Source organism: Elephas maximus, chromosome 1 (assembly GCF_024166365.1).
Source record: "Elephas maximus indicus isolate mEleMax1 chromosome 1, mEleMax1 primary haplotype, whole genome shotgun sequence".
NCBI classification, from domain to species: Eukaryota; Metazoa; Chordata; class Mammalia; order Proboscidea; family Elephantidae; genus Elephas; species Elephas maximus.
In genome coordinates this window covers 221,264,930-221,279,214 of record NC_064819.1, presented here as the reverse complement: position 1 = coordinate 221,279,214, position 14,285 = coordinate 221,264,930, and the positions used below count along the sequence as shown (strand labels likewise).

At 48.4% G+C, this 14,285-nt stretch overlaps 2 protein-coding genes across 3 annotated transcripts in view; one reads left to right on the top strand and one right to left on the bottom strand.

Annotated features, from left to right (window-relative positions):
- LOC126070298 (uncharacterized) overlaps window positions 1-14,285 on the bottom strand; it is a 138,360-nt gene that overhangs the window by 47,313 nt on the left and 76,762 nt on the right. The gene's annotated exons all lie outside the window — the stretch shown is intronic.
- On the top strand, window positions 2,117-7,183 carry LOC126086777 (UL16-binding protein 1-like). Of its 2 annotated transcripts, XM_049903451.1 has the most exons (5): window positions 2,117-2,296; window positions 3,992-4,231; window positions 4,502-4,768; window positions 5,341-5,470; window positions 6,660-7,181. In XM_049903451.1, the coding sequence occupies exons 1-4, from the start codon at window positions 2,212-2,214 to the stop codon at window positions 5,445-5,447; spliced, it is 699 nt and encodes a 232-aa protein (XP_049759408.1). In that variant the 5' UTR covers window positions 2,117-2,211; the 3' UTR covers window positions 5,448-5,470; window positions 6,660-7,181. The 2 variants fall into 2 exon arrangements, with proteins under 2 accessions (XP_049759408.1, XP_049759400.1); XM_049903443.1 differs by having other exon boundaries at window positions 5,341-7,183.

The window sequence follows — 14,285 nt, the reverse complement described above, 5'->3', positions numbered from 1 at the left end:
CACATGAACCACAGGGCAGTGACGGGCCTCAGCTGACAGCCCCTCTTGGGGATTCAGGAGGCCTTTCCACCATACTTGTAAATTTTCTGTACGTTTATGCTTGCTTCAGAACAAAATTGTTGTTATTATAAATGGAAATTTAAGGAAATTGTAATTTCCAGAATGTGATATAAGAAGGGCAATACTTCAAAAAATACAACACAGATGCTAAAAATAAAAAAACACCCCAGGCTCTCCAGACCCCAAATCCTGTTCCTGCTACACACACAGGTGCCCACTATGTTACCTTCTGGAAGTCTGTCCTCCAGCTTTGTCAGCTTCTCCCTCCCCGTCCTCATCAGGGGAGGCAGCCCCAGGCCCTTCTGGAGAGAAAGCAGCTCAGGCCTTAAGCAGGAGCTTTTTTATCTATACTCATCTCTGCTATGCAGAAGCTGATAGCTCTGCCCCTGACTCAGAGCAGTAACTTGGCAGCACCTCTGAGGTTAGGTTAACCCTCCACTCTTCACGTACTCAGGTGGGTTAGGGTGTGGGTGGGCCCACTCACAAGTAGAAAAGAGAAAGGATGTTTTTCCCGGTGGATTTTCAGCCTGGGAACTCAGCAACTGACATAGGCATGCCCCACACTTCCTCCCTGTCCCCTCTCACCTCCTGACATCGCTCCCTCGCCAGTACCCTGTGGCCTAACCATTCTAGCCTCTTTACGTTATTTTTGGGTGTCACCTGCCTGAATTCCCTTTCCCACTGGCCAAGGGAAAGTCATCCATCAAAGCTGGCCCAAAATACCCTCCTGTCAAGTATCTTGCATGCTCCACAGGTTAAATAAATCATCTACTGCTAGTACTTGAGTCCCCAGTAAGAGTATCTCACTTCGTGCCAGTTGGTTGTCAGTTGCCTGTCTCCACCTTCATTCATGTGGTACCTGAGAATAGATCATATCTCTGTCTTAAAGAAAATGTTGTTTAAAAAAGAATTTTGCAAATAATTATAATAACGTTGCTGTTGTTCAATAACTAGATTAATAGAATTACCTTAGGAAGCAGGGGCTTAGGTTTAGCACAACCCGAAGCCATGGAGGAGCTCCGCTCCATTCAGTTCATGGCTGGGCTCTCCCCAGACATCCCAACTGGAAACCCTAATTGCATCTTGGCCTCAGTCATTATGAGGGCTGTGGGCATTGTGGACAACAGCTTCCAAGCTGCTGGGTCCTGATGACGTCTGTTGAAAAGAAACTGCCCTGCATAGGGCTGGGTGACAGGAGCCTGACTTAACCTCTGTGAGGAAGCAACCAGAAGGACTTAGCAGCCCCAACCCATGAGACTGGGTTAAGCGGCCAGTTAACTGCTGTTCAGCCAGTTTGATCTAAGACCGGAATGTCATTGGGGACTGAATCTTAAGTCTTGTTAAAAACAAAAAAAAAAAAAAAAGGAAAGAGCCTGATAGGGAAATGGAAACAGGAAAAAATAATGCAGTCAGGGAGATAGGTGTGAGGGAAAAAGAAGGGGGGCGAAGGGCGCTAGGGGAAAAATAAGTAAATGTTTCTGGAACTGTGCTTAAAGCGCGTTGGGAACTGCCACAGAGCAATTCCGAGGTCCAAACAGAAACAAGGCTTTAAAAACAGTAAGGAAGAGCCTCCGCCGGCCTAGTGGGGGGGGGGGGGGGGGCGGATCTTGGGCACCTCGGCTTCCAGGGCTCCCCACTCTGAAGCCCGAACCTGAGGAGACGCTGGACCTGAGCCAGATGCTGCAGAAGATGCTGGTGGTGGTCCTGAGCCACGTACACTCGCGGCTCAGAGCTGCCTCCGATGCCCCCGGGCTGGTGCGTCCTGGTGGACGCCCAGGCCCTGTGGCTGCTCATCCTGGCCCAGGACCAGACTGCCTCCAGCCGCGCCTTCCTGTCCCTGCCTGTAGCTGTCTGCACGTTGCTCTGGACGCTGGAGGCTATTGGCTTGTTGGGGGACAGGAAGTGGGGTGATGGGGTGACTCAAATACACAGCGCAGCAGCCAACACGTGGAACCAGGGTCACCCCCTTAACACCTTAAAAGGAAAATGACGGCACCTCCTGAGGAGGAGCACCCCCAAGGCCCAATCAAAGCGGCAGTCTCCAGGCCGGGGCGGGTCCGCGCAGCGATCTGAGTTTTAAAGGACCAGGTCTTGTATAGCTTGCAACGCTCTTTCCCAAAAGTTGGCTTGCGGCTCAGGAGGTAGGACCTCATGGCTCTGGCTCCCTGCACTCAGTTCATTCCGTACCTCCTGCTTCTGCTCCAGCTGCCCAGCTGGACCGGGGCGGCGCCGACCGGTGAGTCCCTGGGGCAGAGCGGGGAAGGCGGATATCTCTCCGCTGCTGCAGCAAGTGCTCTTCCTGGCTTGTCCGGACACGACAGTTTCGGGGCGCGGGGGGCGGGGGGGGCGTTTCTCGTCTCCTGGGAGCAGGGACAAGAAAATAGGCGACGTCGGTGAAAAGCAATACGGAGAGATGGAAGGGAGGGAGGCGGCTAGAGGGAGAGATGGGCTCTGCGGGAATGTTGCCCAGGGGCGTCCCTAGAGGGGCGCGACGGGTGCGGACGCATCGGGTAACTCTGTCAGAGGGGATGGCAATGCATCTTGCGTCCCAGAGCGACAAGGGTGCTGACTTCAGGGGGATGGACCGGGAAGAAGCTTCTGGCAAAGCTCTCCGAAGTTAGAACCTGAAGTTGGAGAGGAAAGGAAGCTGCCTATTTAGCTTGGCCGAGTGGGCGCCCAGGCGCCTCTGAGCGTTCTCTGCAGGAACAAGGGGCGAGGAGACAGGCAGGGCTCCGGGGAGAACACGGGCGGCGGCCTCGCGCTCCGGCTAGGTGCCGCGGATCCCGCAGAGCCTTTTAGCGCTCAGGCCATTTATTGAGGATTCTCCGCGTGGGCGAGACGTGAGAGTCCCTCCTCGCTCACCCTGACTGGGTGCCCGCTAAAGGAGGATGGGGCAGGCGAGTCTGCCTCTCCCAGGGCCCAGCTAGGCCCCGAAGCTTGGCGGTGGTGAGCACGCTTTGAGCTTCAGACACAGGGCCTTATGTAGTCTGGACACTAGAGAAGTTATGTGCAAGGATGGCCCCCAACTCCCCCACCCCCACACCTCCCCTGTTTTCAAAGATCCTCCTCCCATTTCCTTCACTGATAAGACAGTAAAATGACTTTGGCAGCCTTTCCTGAAAAGGAGCTGCCCCGGAGAGGCTGGGGTGGGAGTGGGGATGGAGTTAACACCTTCAATCTTGAAGACACAGCAGAGGAACAGGAGTAGAATGCGGAGAGAATGGCTTCTTTTATTTTCTCCAGGAGACCTCTCAGTTTCTCAGACCTAAGATCTAGAATTGAGAAATTGTTTCCTTTGGCTCCGTTAAACATGAAGCTATGGACTGTAAATACATTTAGGCAGTGTGTATGATTTGTAATTTAAAGGTACCATTTTCATTTTGATAGTTGTTTGTGTCACTACTATTGCCATTACATTCACTGATGTCTATGGGGTCCACTCTTCCCTTCCACCTTGGCGTCAGCCCCAGCAGCACTCCCCGGGCACTGGGCCCAGCAGGTCCAGACACACGGGGGCCCCTGTGCTGCCAAGGCTCAGGCTCTTCTGCTTGAAGCTCATCCTGGAGTTCCCTATGGTTGTCGTTTTCCTTATAACATGGTGTCTGTTTCCATTCTCTTCTGCGGAAGTGTCAGCTCCGGGAAGACAGACATTGTCTTTTGTTTTCACAAATCTGCCATCGCCACCTAAGAGGGTGGCATCAGGGTCTACCCCATGGCACTTCTCAAAGAACCTCAGTGAGTCACAGGGACGACAAGGCTGAGGAAAAATTCAGGAGTTGGTGGTGCAGGGTGAGTGGCAGGAAGGGGAACCCTTTTCTCTGCCAGGCCGGCCCGGCAGAGGGATGATCTTGATGTCATGTAGATTGGGGGAGGGTTTCTAATGGGTCCTCTTCTCCCCACCCCAACCCTCACCTGAGATTTTCTCTTATAGATGCGCACTGTCTTTGCTATCACTTCTCATCTGGACAGCAATCGTGTAAGATTGAAGGTCAGGTGGATGGAAGGACTTTTCTTCACTATGACTATGGCAGCAACAAGGTCACATCCTTGGGGCGCCTGGGATTTAAATTAAGTGATACAAAAGAGTGGAAGGATCAGAGTGAAACTCTGAAAGATGTGGCCGATGAGTTCAAACAGCTTCTGCTTGACATTAACCAGGAGAAGGTCGGGGGTAAGTCTGAGAATGCCCCCTGCTTGGAGAGGTCAGCTGGGTGAAGGTAGAAGAACAGGTGTAGAAGGAGTGTGGGGCCATTATTGAGTTTGTGCCAAAAACAAAAAACAAAAAACAAACATTGAAAGTTGGTCCAAACAAGAGGTCACTCAGCAAGGGCAGGACTTGGAGGACAGAGCAGGGCCAGGACATAAAAGGGAAACAAAGGAGGTGGATGTGGGCAAAGGATTGGTTGGGACTAGATGGTGATCTCTCTCCATGGGGGGGCAGCTCCTCTCACCCTGCAGGCCACGATGTGTTGTTACCATGAAGAAGGTGAATGCAAAGCATTCTGGGAGTTCAGCTTTGATGGATGTATTCTCCTCTTGGACTCAGAGAACATAAAGTGGATAGAGGGGCATCCTGAATGCAGATTGATAAGAAAGGTGTGGGAGAACAGGGATATGAACACCTTTTACAAGAAAATTTCAGAAGGAGACTGCCATGGATGGCTTGAGAAGTTCTTCAGGCACTGGGAGAAAATGCTAGAGCTAACAGGTAAGTGAGGAGTAGAGAAGGAAACGCTAGCTTCCTTTTCCGTGTGTGTTAGTGTGTGTATGTTTGAGAAACAGATCCAGTCCTCAATGAGTTCTTCTTGGGAGAATAATGGACATAGGGATTTTCACCCCATCCTGCCTTTCCCTTCTCACCTCCTGATGTCTGTTCATCCCTGCAGACACCTGTGGTCCCTTAACTGTGAAATCTCTTGCTGGCCTCAAACATGAGGGCATCATTGTTTCCAGATCTTTTCTTTTTTTTGTTCCCTCTTCTCAGAGTCACTTTTTATTCCAGTGGGTGTATTTCTGGACCCCTTCACATCCACTTCATATGTCAGCTCCTGCTAAGCCTTCACTACATCTTTATTTATCACCTCCTCTTTGGGCTCAGCCAGAATACCCTGTTGTTTTGTAAGCTTTTGCCTCCATCGCTAGGTCTCTGAGCTCTGTGAGGACAGGCCTATCTCATATCCATCTTTGGTGAATAGGACCTGTCACAGCAGCTGCCACACAGTGGAGGGTTAAAAAATGTATGTCTGGCCAAGGGCTTTCACTCCTCTGTTTTTATTTCAGCACAAGTCACCACGGCCCCAGCTGCAAATCAATCCAGCTCAGCCAACACACTATACTGTGGGATCCTCATCGTGACCCTCAGCTGCTCAATCCTACTTGTAACTTAAGGCCGACTCCTTTAGAATGATGGGTACTGCGGGCAGAACTGAGAGGGTGGCACGGGGCAGGGAGTCTGGTGTGAACACTTGGGGTAGGTGGATGCTAGAGTGCTACCCCTCCCCCAGCCACTGAACCTTCTCAGCGTACATATGACACATGGTAAATACCACCTCTTACCACTTGATAGTAAGGACTTGGGCTTACTCAGCCCTGAGTTTTGATGAATCATTACTGCCAAAGGTCAGTGGAATGGGAAAGGCCCAGACCTAGGCCTGGGAGCTGTTGCTACTAACGCAGCTTAGCAAAGTCAGGCTTGATGCAGACCAGGGTCTCTGGGAGCAGCCCACCTGCTAGGAGTTGTGGAGACAGCAGGAACACAAGGCATGGGCAATACTGAAAGTTCAGTGAGGCCACAACCTGTTTCCTCTACATGATGGAATCAAGAATGAGTGGATGGTATCCATCAATCAACAAAAGAAGGGCCTGGGATTACCCAAGAAAAAGGGGACTGACTGGAAAGGGCTTGGCAAGCCCAATCCAATAGACTTGAGTCAATTTTGTATTCTCACAGAGAATGTGGGTTGGTTGCAGCAATTAAGGCAGAACCAGGTTCAGAAGGAGGGAATCCTGGCTCAGCCCTGGTGCAAATTATATGGCAGCTAGTTTCATGCCAGATTCCAGATCTCTGAGCCAGCTGAGTGCCCACCCATGTGAATAGAGTGGACTCAGGAGAATAGTGGGGCAGAGCTACACCAGGAATGGATGGGGTGGAGGCAGGGATAGTCATACTCATAGGTGCATGTGCTGCCACCAGGGAGAAGAGAGGCTGAGGTAGAAGGGGAATGAAAGTTATTTGCCTGCCAATCTACCCAGGCTATGGACCCAGGATCAGGCCCCTCTCTTAGTACAGGGCTTCCTCCTGGTCCTGAAGGCCCTGCCCAGGAAGGAAAGACCAGGACATGAGTAAAGGAGCAGATGGATTCACCCTTTGCTCCAGTCGTGAGCGCTAACCATCTGTAGTTGAGCCTGGGCTGATTCTTTTGTTGCAGAAAAAGCGGCAGGAGCACCCTGCAGGACACAGGATGAAGGGGGACAGAAGGGAAGTACATGGCCCTTAACAGGGTAGGCTCTGAGATGGGGAGAGATCAGGGAGGCATAGCCATGGAGAACTGACCCAGAATCTCCTCAGCCACTTACACAAACGCGTTCCCTTTCTAAAGGAAGAAGATGCTGCCAAGAAGCCCTGCGATCTGTGGTCTAGTCTGACCACTCTCCCTGCTGGCCTGGCAGCTTCTGCATCACCTGCTCTTCGTCCCTCAACCATTAGGAGGGTCAGACCTCAGGGCAGATCCAGAGCTACAGCAGGTCCTGATGATCCTGAAGATGTAACATTCCATCGGTGACTATCCCACTGTGCCCTTTTCCCAGTCTTATGCCTTTTTCTCTTGGTGCTACCGACAGAATCCTGCACTGGACCTTCTAACGCTGTGAATAAGAAATCCCAACCAAGAGAACATTTTCCATCTTCACTTTGGTTGTGGAAAATGGAGTTCTCAGAATCCCCTCTGTATCCTTGGGATGGGCAACACCAGTTAAAGTACCACGTGCAAGCTCATCATCTCAGAGATTGTTTCTATGTCCTGAGAAAGAATCTCCCTTCTGTTAAAAAGATCAAAATTATATTTATCATTGGTTCCTTTATTAACTGATTACACTGTCATAATATTTAAATAAATATCTCTATTTTCTGAAAAATTGAATTATTTGCAAATTTCGTCTTAAGTCTTACTAGACAATTGTTAGTACTTCCTTCTTCCTCCACAGTATGGGAAAAAGACGACCGGTGGTTCTGCTGGAAATAGATTTGGCGTTTCCTTTAAAAGCTAGAAATAGAACTGCCATATGAGCCAGCAATTGCACTCCTTTAATATATCCTAGAGAAATAAGAGCCCTCACACAGATATATGCACAACCATGTTCATTGCAGCACTGTTTACCATAGCAAAAAGATGGAAGCAACCAAGGTGCCCATTAATGGATGAATACGTAAACAAATCATGGTATATTCACATAATGGAATACTACACAACAATTAAGAACAATGACGAATCCGTGAAATCCTCCACTCATAACGTGGAGGAATCTGATGGGCACTATGCTGAGTGAAATCAGTCAGTTGCCAAAGGACAAATATTGCATGAGACCACTATTGTAAGAACTCAAGAAAAAGTTTAAACCCAGAAGAAAATATTCTTTGATGGTTAGGAGGGTGGGGAGGGAGGGACAGGGGTATTCACTAATTAGATAGTAAACAAGAACTATTTTAGGTGAAAGGTAAGACAACATACAGCACAACTAGACTAAATCAAAAGGTCAGAAGTTTCCTGAATACAATCAAACACTTCGAAGACCAGAGTAGCAGGAGTGGGAGTCTGGGGACCACGGTTTCAGGGGACATCCAGGTCAACTGGCATAACAAAATATATTAAGAAAACATTCTGCATCCCACTTTGGTGTGTGGCATCTGGGGTCTTAAATCCTAGCAAGCAGCCATCTAATTTCCGTCAATTGGTTTCAACCCTCCTTGAGCAAAGGAGAATGAAGAACACCAAAGAACAAGGTAATTATGAGCCCAAGAGACAGAAAAGGATAGGTAAACCAGAGACTACATCTGCCTGAAACCCAAAGAACTAGATGCTGCCCAGCTACCACCGATGACTGCCCTGACAGGAAACACAACAGAGAATCCCTGATGGAGCAGGAGAAAAGCGAGATGCAGACATCAACTCCTCGTGAAAAGACGAAACTTAATGGTCTGATTGAGAATGGAAGGATCCCAGAGGTCATGTCCCCTGGACTCTCTGTTATGCCAAGACTGGAAACATTCTCAAAGCCAACTCTTCAGACAGGGATTGGACTGGACTATAATGATGCTGGTAAGGAGTGAGCTTCTTGGCCCAAGTAGACACGTGAGACTATGTGGCCAGCTCCTGCCTGGAGGTGAGACGAGAAAGCAGACGGGGACAGGAGCTGGTTGAGTGGGCACAAGGGATACAGGGTGGAGAGGAGGAGTGTGCTGTAACATTAGGGGACGAGGAGCTAGGGTTACATAGCAGGGTGTGTGTAAGTTTTTGTAAGAGAGAATGACTTGATTTGTAAGCTTTCACTTAAAGCACAATAAAAAAAAAAAAAAAAGATACCAGTTTAGAGTTGAATCAGGCAAGGTCTGGGAGAGTTATCGGCATGGGGCCTCTATTGTCCCCAGGGACTTGTAACACTCCCCCCCGCCCCGCCCCATACATGAATGTTCTCACAAATTCTGGAAGCCCCAAAGAGAGAGCTCCAAAGTCCAGGGTCCTTTTGCCACTTGAACCTCAATAGATATGCATGCTGTTGTTGCCAGGTGCTGATGAGTCAGTTCCAACCCATAGTGGCCCTATGCACAACAGAACAAAACACTGCCCAGTCCTGCACAATCCTCACAATCATTGCTATGTTTTAGGCCATTGTTGCAGCCACTGTGTCAATCCATCTCATCGAGGGTCTTCCTCTTTTTCACTGACCCACTACCTTACCAAGCATGATGTCCTCCAGGGACTGGTCCCTCCTGATAACATATCCAAATTACATGAGATGTCTCACCATTATTGCTTCCAAAGAGCACTCAGGGTGTACATCGTCCAAGAAAGATTTATTGATTCTTCTGGCAGTCCAGGTTTACAGTCTGTAATTTTTGCTAACACCATAATTCAAAGGCATCAATTCTTTTTAGTCTTCCTTATTCATTGTTCACCTTTAGCACGCATATGAGGCGATTGAAAATACCATGGCATGGTTCAGGCACATGTTAGCCCCCAGGGTGACATCTTTGCTTTTCAACACTTCAAAGAGGTCTTTTGCAGCAGATTTGCCCAATGCAACCCGTCCTTTGATTTCTTGACTGCCTCTTCCATGGATGTTGATTGTGGATCCAAGCAAAATGATATCCTTGACACTTAAATCTTTTCTCCGATTATCATGATGTTGCTTATTGGTTCGATTGTGAGGATTTTGTTTTCTTTATGTTTAGGTGTAATCCATAACAAAGGCTGTACGTAATCTTTGATATTCATCAGTAAGTGCTTCAAGTCCTCTTCACTTTCAGCAAGCAAGTTTGTGTCATCTGCATATCGCAGGTTGTTATGAGTCTCCTTCCAATCCTGATGAGGCATTCTTCATGTAGTCCAGTTTCTCGATTATCAGCTAAACGTACAGGTTGAATAAGTATGGTGAAAGCATACAACCCTGACGTACACCTTTCCTGATTTTAAACCACGCAGTATTCCCTTATTCTGTTGAAGCAACTGCCTCTTTATCTACGTACAGGTTCTGCAGGAGCACAATTAAATAATCTGGAATTCCCAATCTTCACCATGTGTCATGGATTGAATTGTGTCCCCCAAAATATCTGTCACTTCACCTGGGCCGTGATTTTCAGCACTCTGTGAGTGTCTATCATTTTATGTGATTGTCCACCATTTTATGTGATTTTCCTATATGTTGTAAATGCTATCACTATGATGTAAGATAGATTATCAACAGTTATACTGATGAGGTCTACAAGATAGATTATCAACAGTTATACTGATGAGGTCTACAAGATTAGGCAGTGTCTTAAGCCAATCTCTTTTGAAATATAAAAGAGAAAAGCAAGCAGAGAGACATGGGGGACCTCATACCATCAAGAAAGCAGTGCCAGGAGCAGAGTGCGTCCTTTGGTCCTGAGATTCCTGCGCTGAGATGCTCCCAGACAAAGGGAAGACTGATGACAAGGACCTTCCTCCAGAGCTGACTGAGAGAGAGAAACCCTTTCCCTGGAGCCTGTGCCCTGAATTTGGATGGACTTCTAGCCTACTGGACTGTGAGAGAATAGACTTGTCTTTGTTCAAGCCATCCACCTGTGGTATTTCTGTTACAGCAGCACTAGATGATTAAGACACCATGCTATCCATGACATTAATCCTGACATTAATCTGGAGAATTACACAAGTGGTAAGTTTGAGACGACCCAGTGTGTGGAAATGGTCAACAGGCTGAAGGCAAGAGAAGAACAGATATTATAGGGATGGTTTGCTATTATGTTTCTGTTACAAAAAAGTAGAGGTTGGCCTCAACCAAGAGGCCCCACAACAAGGGTGAGCCTTGGAAGACAGAGTAGGGCAGGAAAAAAGAGGAGACCGGAGGAAGTGACTGACAGGTGGGGGCAATGGATTGGATAAGACTAGAGGGTGATCTTTCTCCATAAGCGCCAGCTCCTCTCACCACGCAGGACAAGATGTATTTGTCAGCAAGGGGTAGGCAGGTGCATCAGTGCATCCTGGCAGTAAGACTTTGACAGAAATATGTTCCTCCACATGGACAGGGAGAAAATAAAGTGGACAGAGGTTCATGCTGGCTTCAGATCAATGAAAGAGAAGTGGAAGAAGAGTAAGGATGTGACTATTCTTGAAGAATATCTCAAAAGGAAACTAGGACCTGAGTAAGGGAGCAGATGTGTTCAGTCCTTGCTCTAGGCCTGAGCCCCAGCCATCTGTAGCCAGGCCTGGGCTGACACTGTTGATCCAGAAAAGGAGGGAAGATGGATGGGTACAGGCTGCAGGACACAGAGTGAAGGGGGACAGAAGGAAAGTACATGGCCTCAGTGAAGGCAGGCTATGAGATGGTGAGTAATGAGGAAGGGAACCCCAGGAGAACTGACCCAGCTTTTCCTCAGCGACTTGCACAAACGTGTTTCCTTTCTGAAGGCTGAAAATGGTACCAAGAAGCCCCAAAGACTGTGGTCTGGTCTAACAACATCCTCTCCCTACCAGGCCGGTAGCTGTTCTATCACCAGCTCTTCATCTCTCAACCATCAGGAGGGTCAAATCTTAGAGCAGATCCTGAGCCTCCAGTGGGTTCGGCAGATCCTGCAGATGCAACATCGCAGTCCCCATGTCCATGGCTGACAATCCTCTTCTCTTTCCCTGATCGTATTGTGCCTTGTTCTCTTGGTGCTACTGACAGAACTCCTGCACTGGACCTTCTCATCAGGAAATCTCAACAAAGAGAACATTTTCCAGCTTTTCCTTTGTTGTGGAAAATCAAGTACTTTCTGAATCATGACCATGTCCTTGTGAATGATATCACCAGTTCCATGTTGTATGCAACCTCAGAAGGAAAATACCTCAAAAAACATGTGATTGTCCATTGCAATGTTGTTTGTCACAGCAAAGTCATTACCACCAACAGCTTTGCACATTGTCTTTCCTTGTTCTTTTCTGGAGAAATGATGTCTTCTCTCCCAGAGTCCAGCTCATCTGTGCTGTTGGGGTTCCTCACCTGTATGGGGAGGGTGTCCCTTGGTTCAAGGGGGGAGGAGGTGGCCTTTTTTGTGATTTTGTACCTCTGACCTAGGTTGTCCAAGCTTTTCTTTTTTATTTTTGGTGTGAATCTCTGGGTTTCAGATGTGTGAGAGACAGTCTTGGGTGCTCACATGGAGCATATGTTGTTACAGGGCCGAGGTTCTCTGAGACACTCTAGTCCTGGGTCTCACCAATCCCAGTGTATGTCCTTTTCAGTTGGCTGCTCTCCTAAGTCCCAGGAATAATGTGGAAACCTTGTTTCTGGAGTTCTCCACCCCGCCCCCTCTAAGTAATGGGGTCCTCTTTTCCCCTCCACCTTGGCTTCATCTCCAGCAGACCTTCCCTGGGCACTGGGCCCAGCAGGTACAGACACACAAGGACCTCGCTGCTGTTGCCAGGTTCTTCTACGGGAAGCTCATCCTGGGGGTCCCTGTCATTGTCATTTTTCTTATAGTGTCTGTTTCCAGTCTTTTCTGCTGGAGGGTGAGCTCCTAGAGGACAAACATTAACGATATGTTCACAAATGTCCCATGAAAAGTCTCCAGGGTTGCATCAGAGTTCACCGTGTGTCACTTGTCACCATGAGACACAGGGACAACTGTGCTTAGGAAAAATTCAGGTGTTGATGGAACGGGGAGTGCCAGGAAAGGGCATTCCTTTCTTTGCCAGCCCAGCCTTATTGTGGGTGCTATTGTTGTCATGGAGACAGTGACAGGGTATCTAATGGGTCCTCTTCTCCACACCACAACCCTCGCGTGAGATATTCTCTCACAGACACTCATGGCCTTTGCTACAACTTCACCATCATGTTTAAGTCCCCACCTGGACAGCGATGCTGTGAGGTTCAAGGCCAGGTGGATGAAAAGATTTTTCTTCATTATGACTGTGGCAGCAACAAAGTCATAACCTGGGATTCCCTGAGGATGAAGATGCCACAAAGGAGTGGGAAAAACAGACCAAAACTCTGAAAGACATGGGGGCTGAGCTCAAAAAGCTACTGACTGACGTTAAACTAGAGAATTATACAACCAAGGTTAAGTGTGAGAAGGCCCCATGCTTGCAGATGGTCACGTGGGGGAGGGCAAGAGAAGTGCAGATGTTGAAAAACTGGGTGCTATTACTATCTTCATGTTTTAAAAAAGTGTAAGTTGATCCCACTCAAGAGGACCCTCAGCAAGGGTAAGGACAACTCAGGGCAGGAAGTAAGAGTGGAGCAGAGGAAATGGATGTCAAGCAGGGGAACAGAATTGGTCAGGATGAGAAGTGATCTCTCTCTCCTTAGGGGGCAGCTCCTCTCACCCTGCAGGCCAAGATGGGTTGTCAGTGTGAAGCAGGCAGGCACACCAGAGCATCCTGGCACTTCTGCTTTGACAGACAGATGTTCCTCCTCTTTGACTTGGAAAAAAAGACGTGAACAAAGGTGCATCCTGGAGGCAGGTTGAAGAAAGAGGAGTGGGAGAAGGACAGGGATGTGAGCAAGTTCTTCAGGAGAACCTCACAGGGAGATTGCAACAGAGGGCTTAAGGAATTTTGGGGGCACTGGGAGAAAATGCTGGAGCCAACAAGTAACTGAGAAAGGGGAAAAGAAGCAGTAGACTCCTTTTCTGAGTGTCTGCGTGTACTTGCTTGTGTGTGTGTGTGAATCCATTCCGCAGTGAATTCTTCATGGGAGGATAATGGACACAGGAATTTTCACCCCATCCTCACTTTCCCTTCTTACCTGCTGACATCTCCTCACTACACACACCTGTGCTCGGTTCACCTTGCTTTTCTTATACGCTCCACACATTTGGGCATCATGATGTTTCCAGAACTTTTCTTCTTACTATTCTTTCTTCTTAGAATCACTTTTCTTTCTCAGCTCTCTTGGTCAATTTCTGGAAATCGTTCACATCCACCTCAAATGTCAGCACCTATGAATCCTTCAGTATTGTCCTCATTCATCACTTCGTCATCAGCCACAGCAAGAGTGACTGTGAATTGTAAGCTTTTGCTTCTCTCACTGAGTATGTGGGCTCCTTGAAGACAGGTCCATCCCACATTCACCAGGACCTCTCACAGTGACTGCCACATAGTACAGGGCTAACAAAAGTGTGCATTGTTTGGATCACCTGTGTTGACAGGAGCTGAGGAAGGCGTCTCCTCAGGTTTGGGAAATGGGCAAGGGCTTTCACTCTTCAGTTTTCTCTTCAGCACCACAACCCATGGCCTCAGGCACAGCCAAATCCAAGGCAACAGCCATTACACTGGGCCCTTGGATCTTCCCCATGACCCTCACCTGCTCAATTCTACTTGACATCCAAAGCCAAGTCCTTTAGAGTGACAGGTACTGTGGGCAGAATTTAGAGGGTGGCATGCGGCAGGTGGCCTGGAGTGAGGACTGGGGAGAGGGGGAACCCAGAGTCCTACCTTTGCCCCAGCCACTGAACTTTCTCATCCTGCATATGAAATATAATGAATACAATC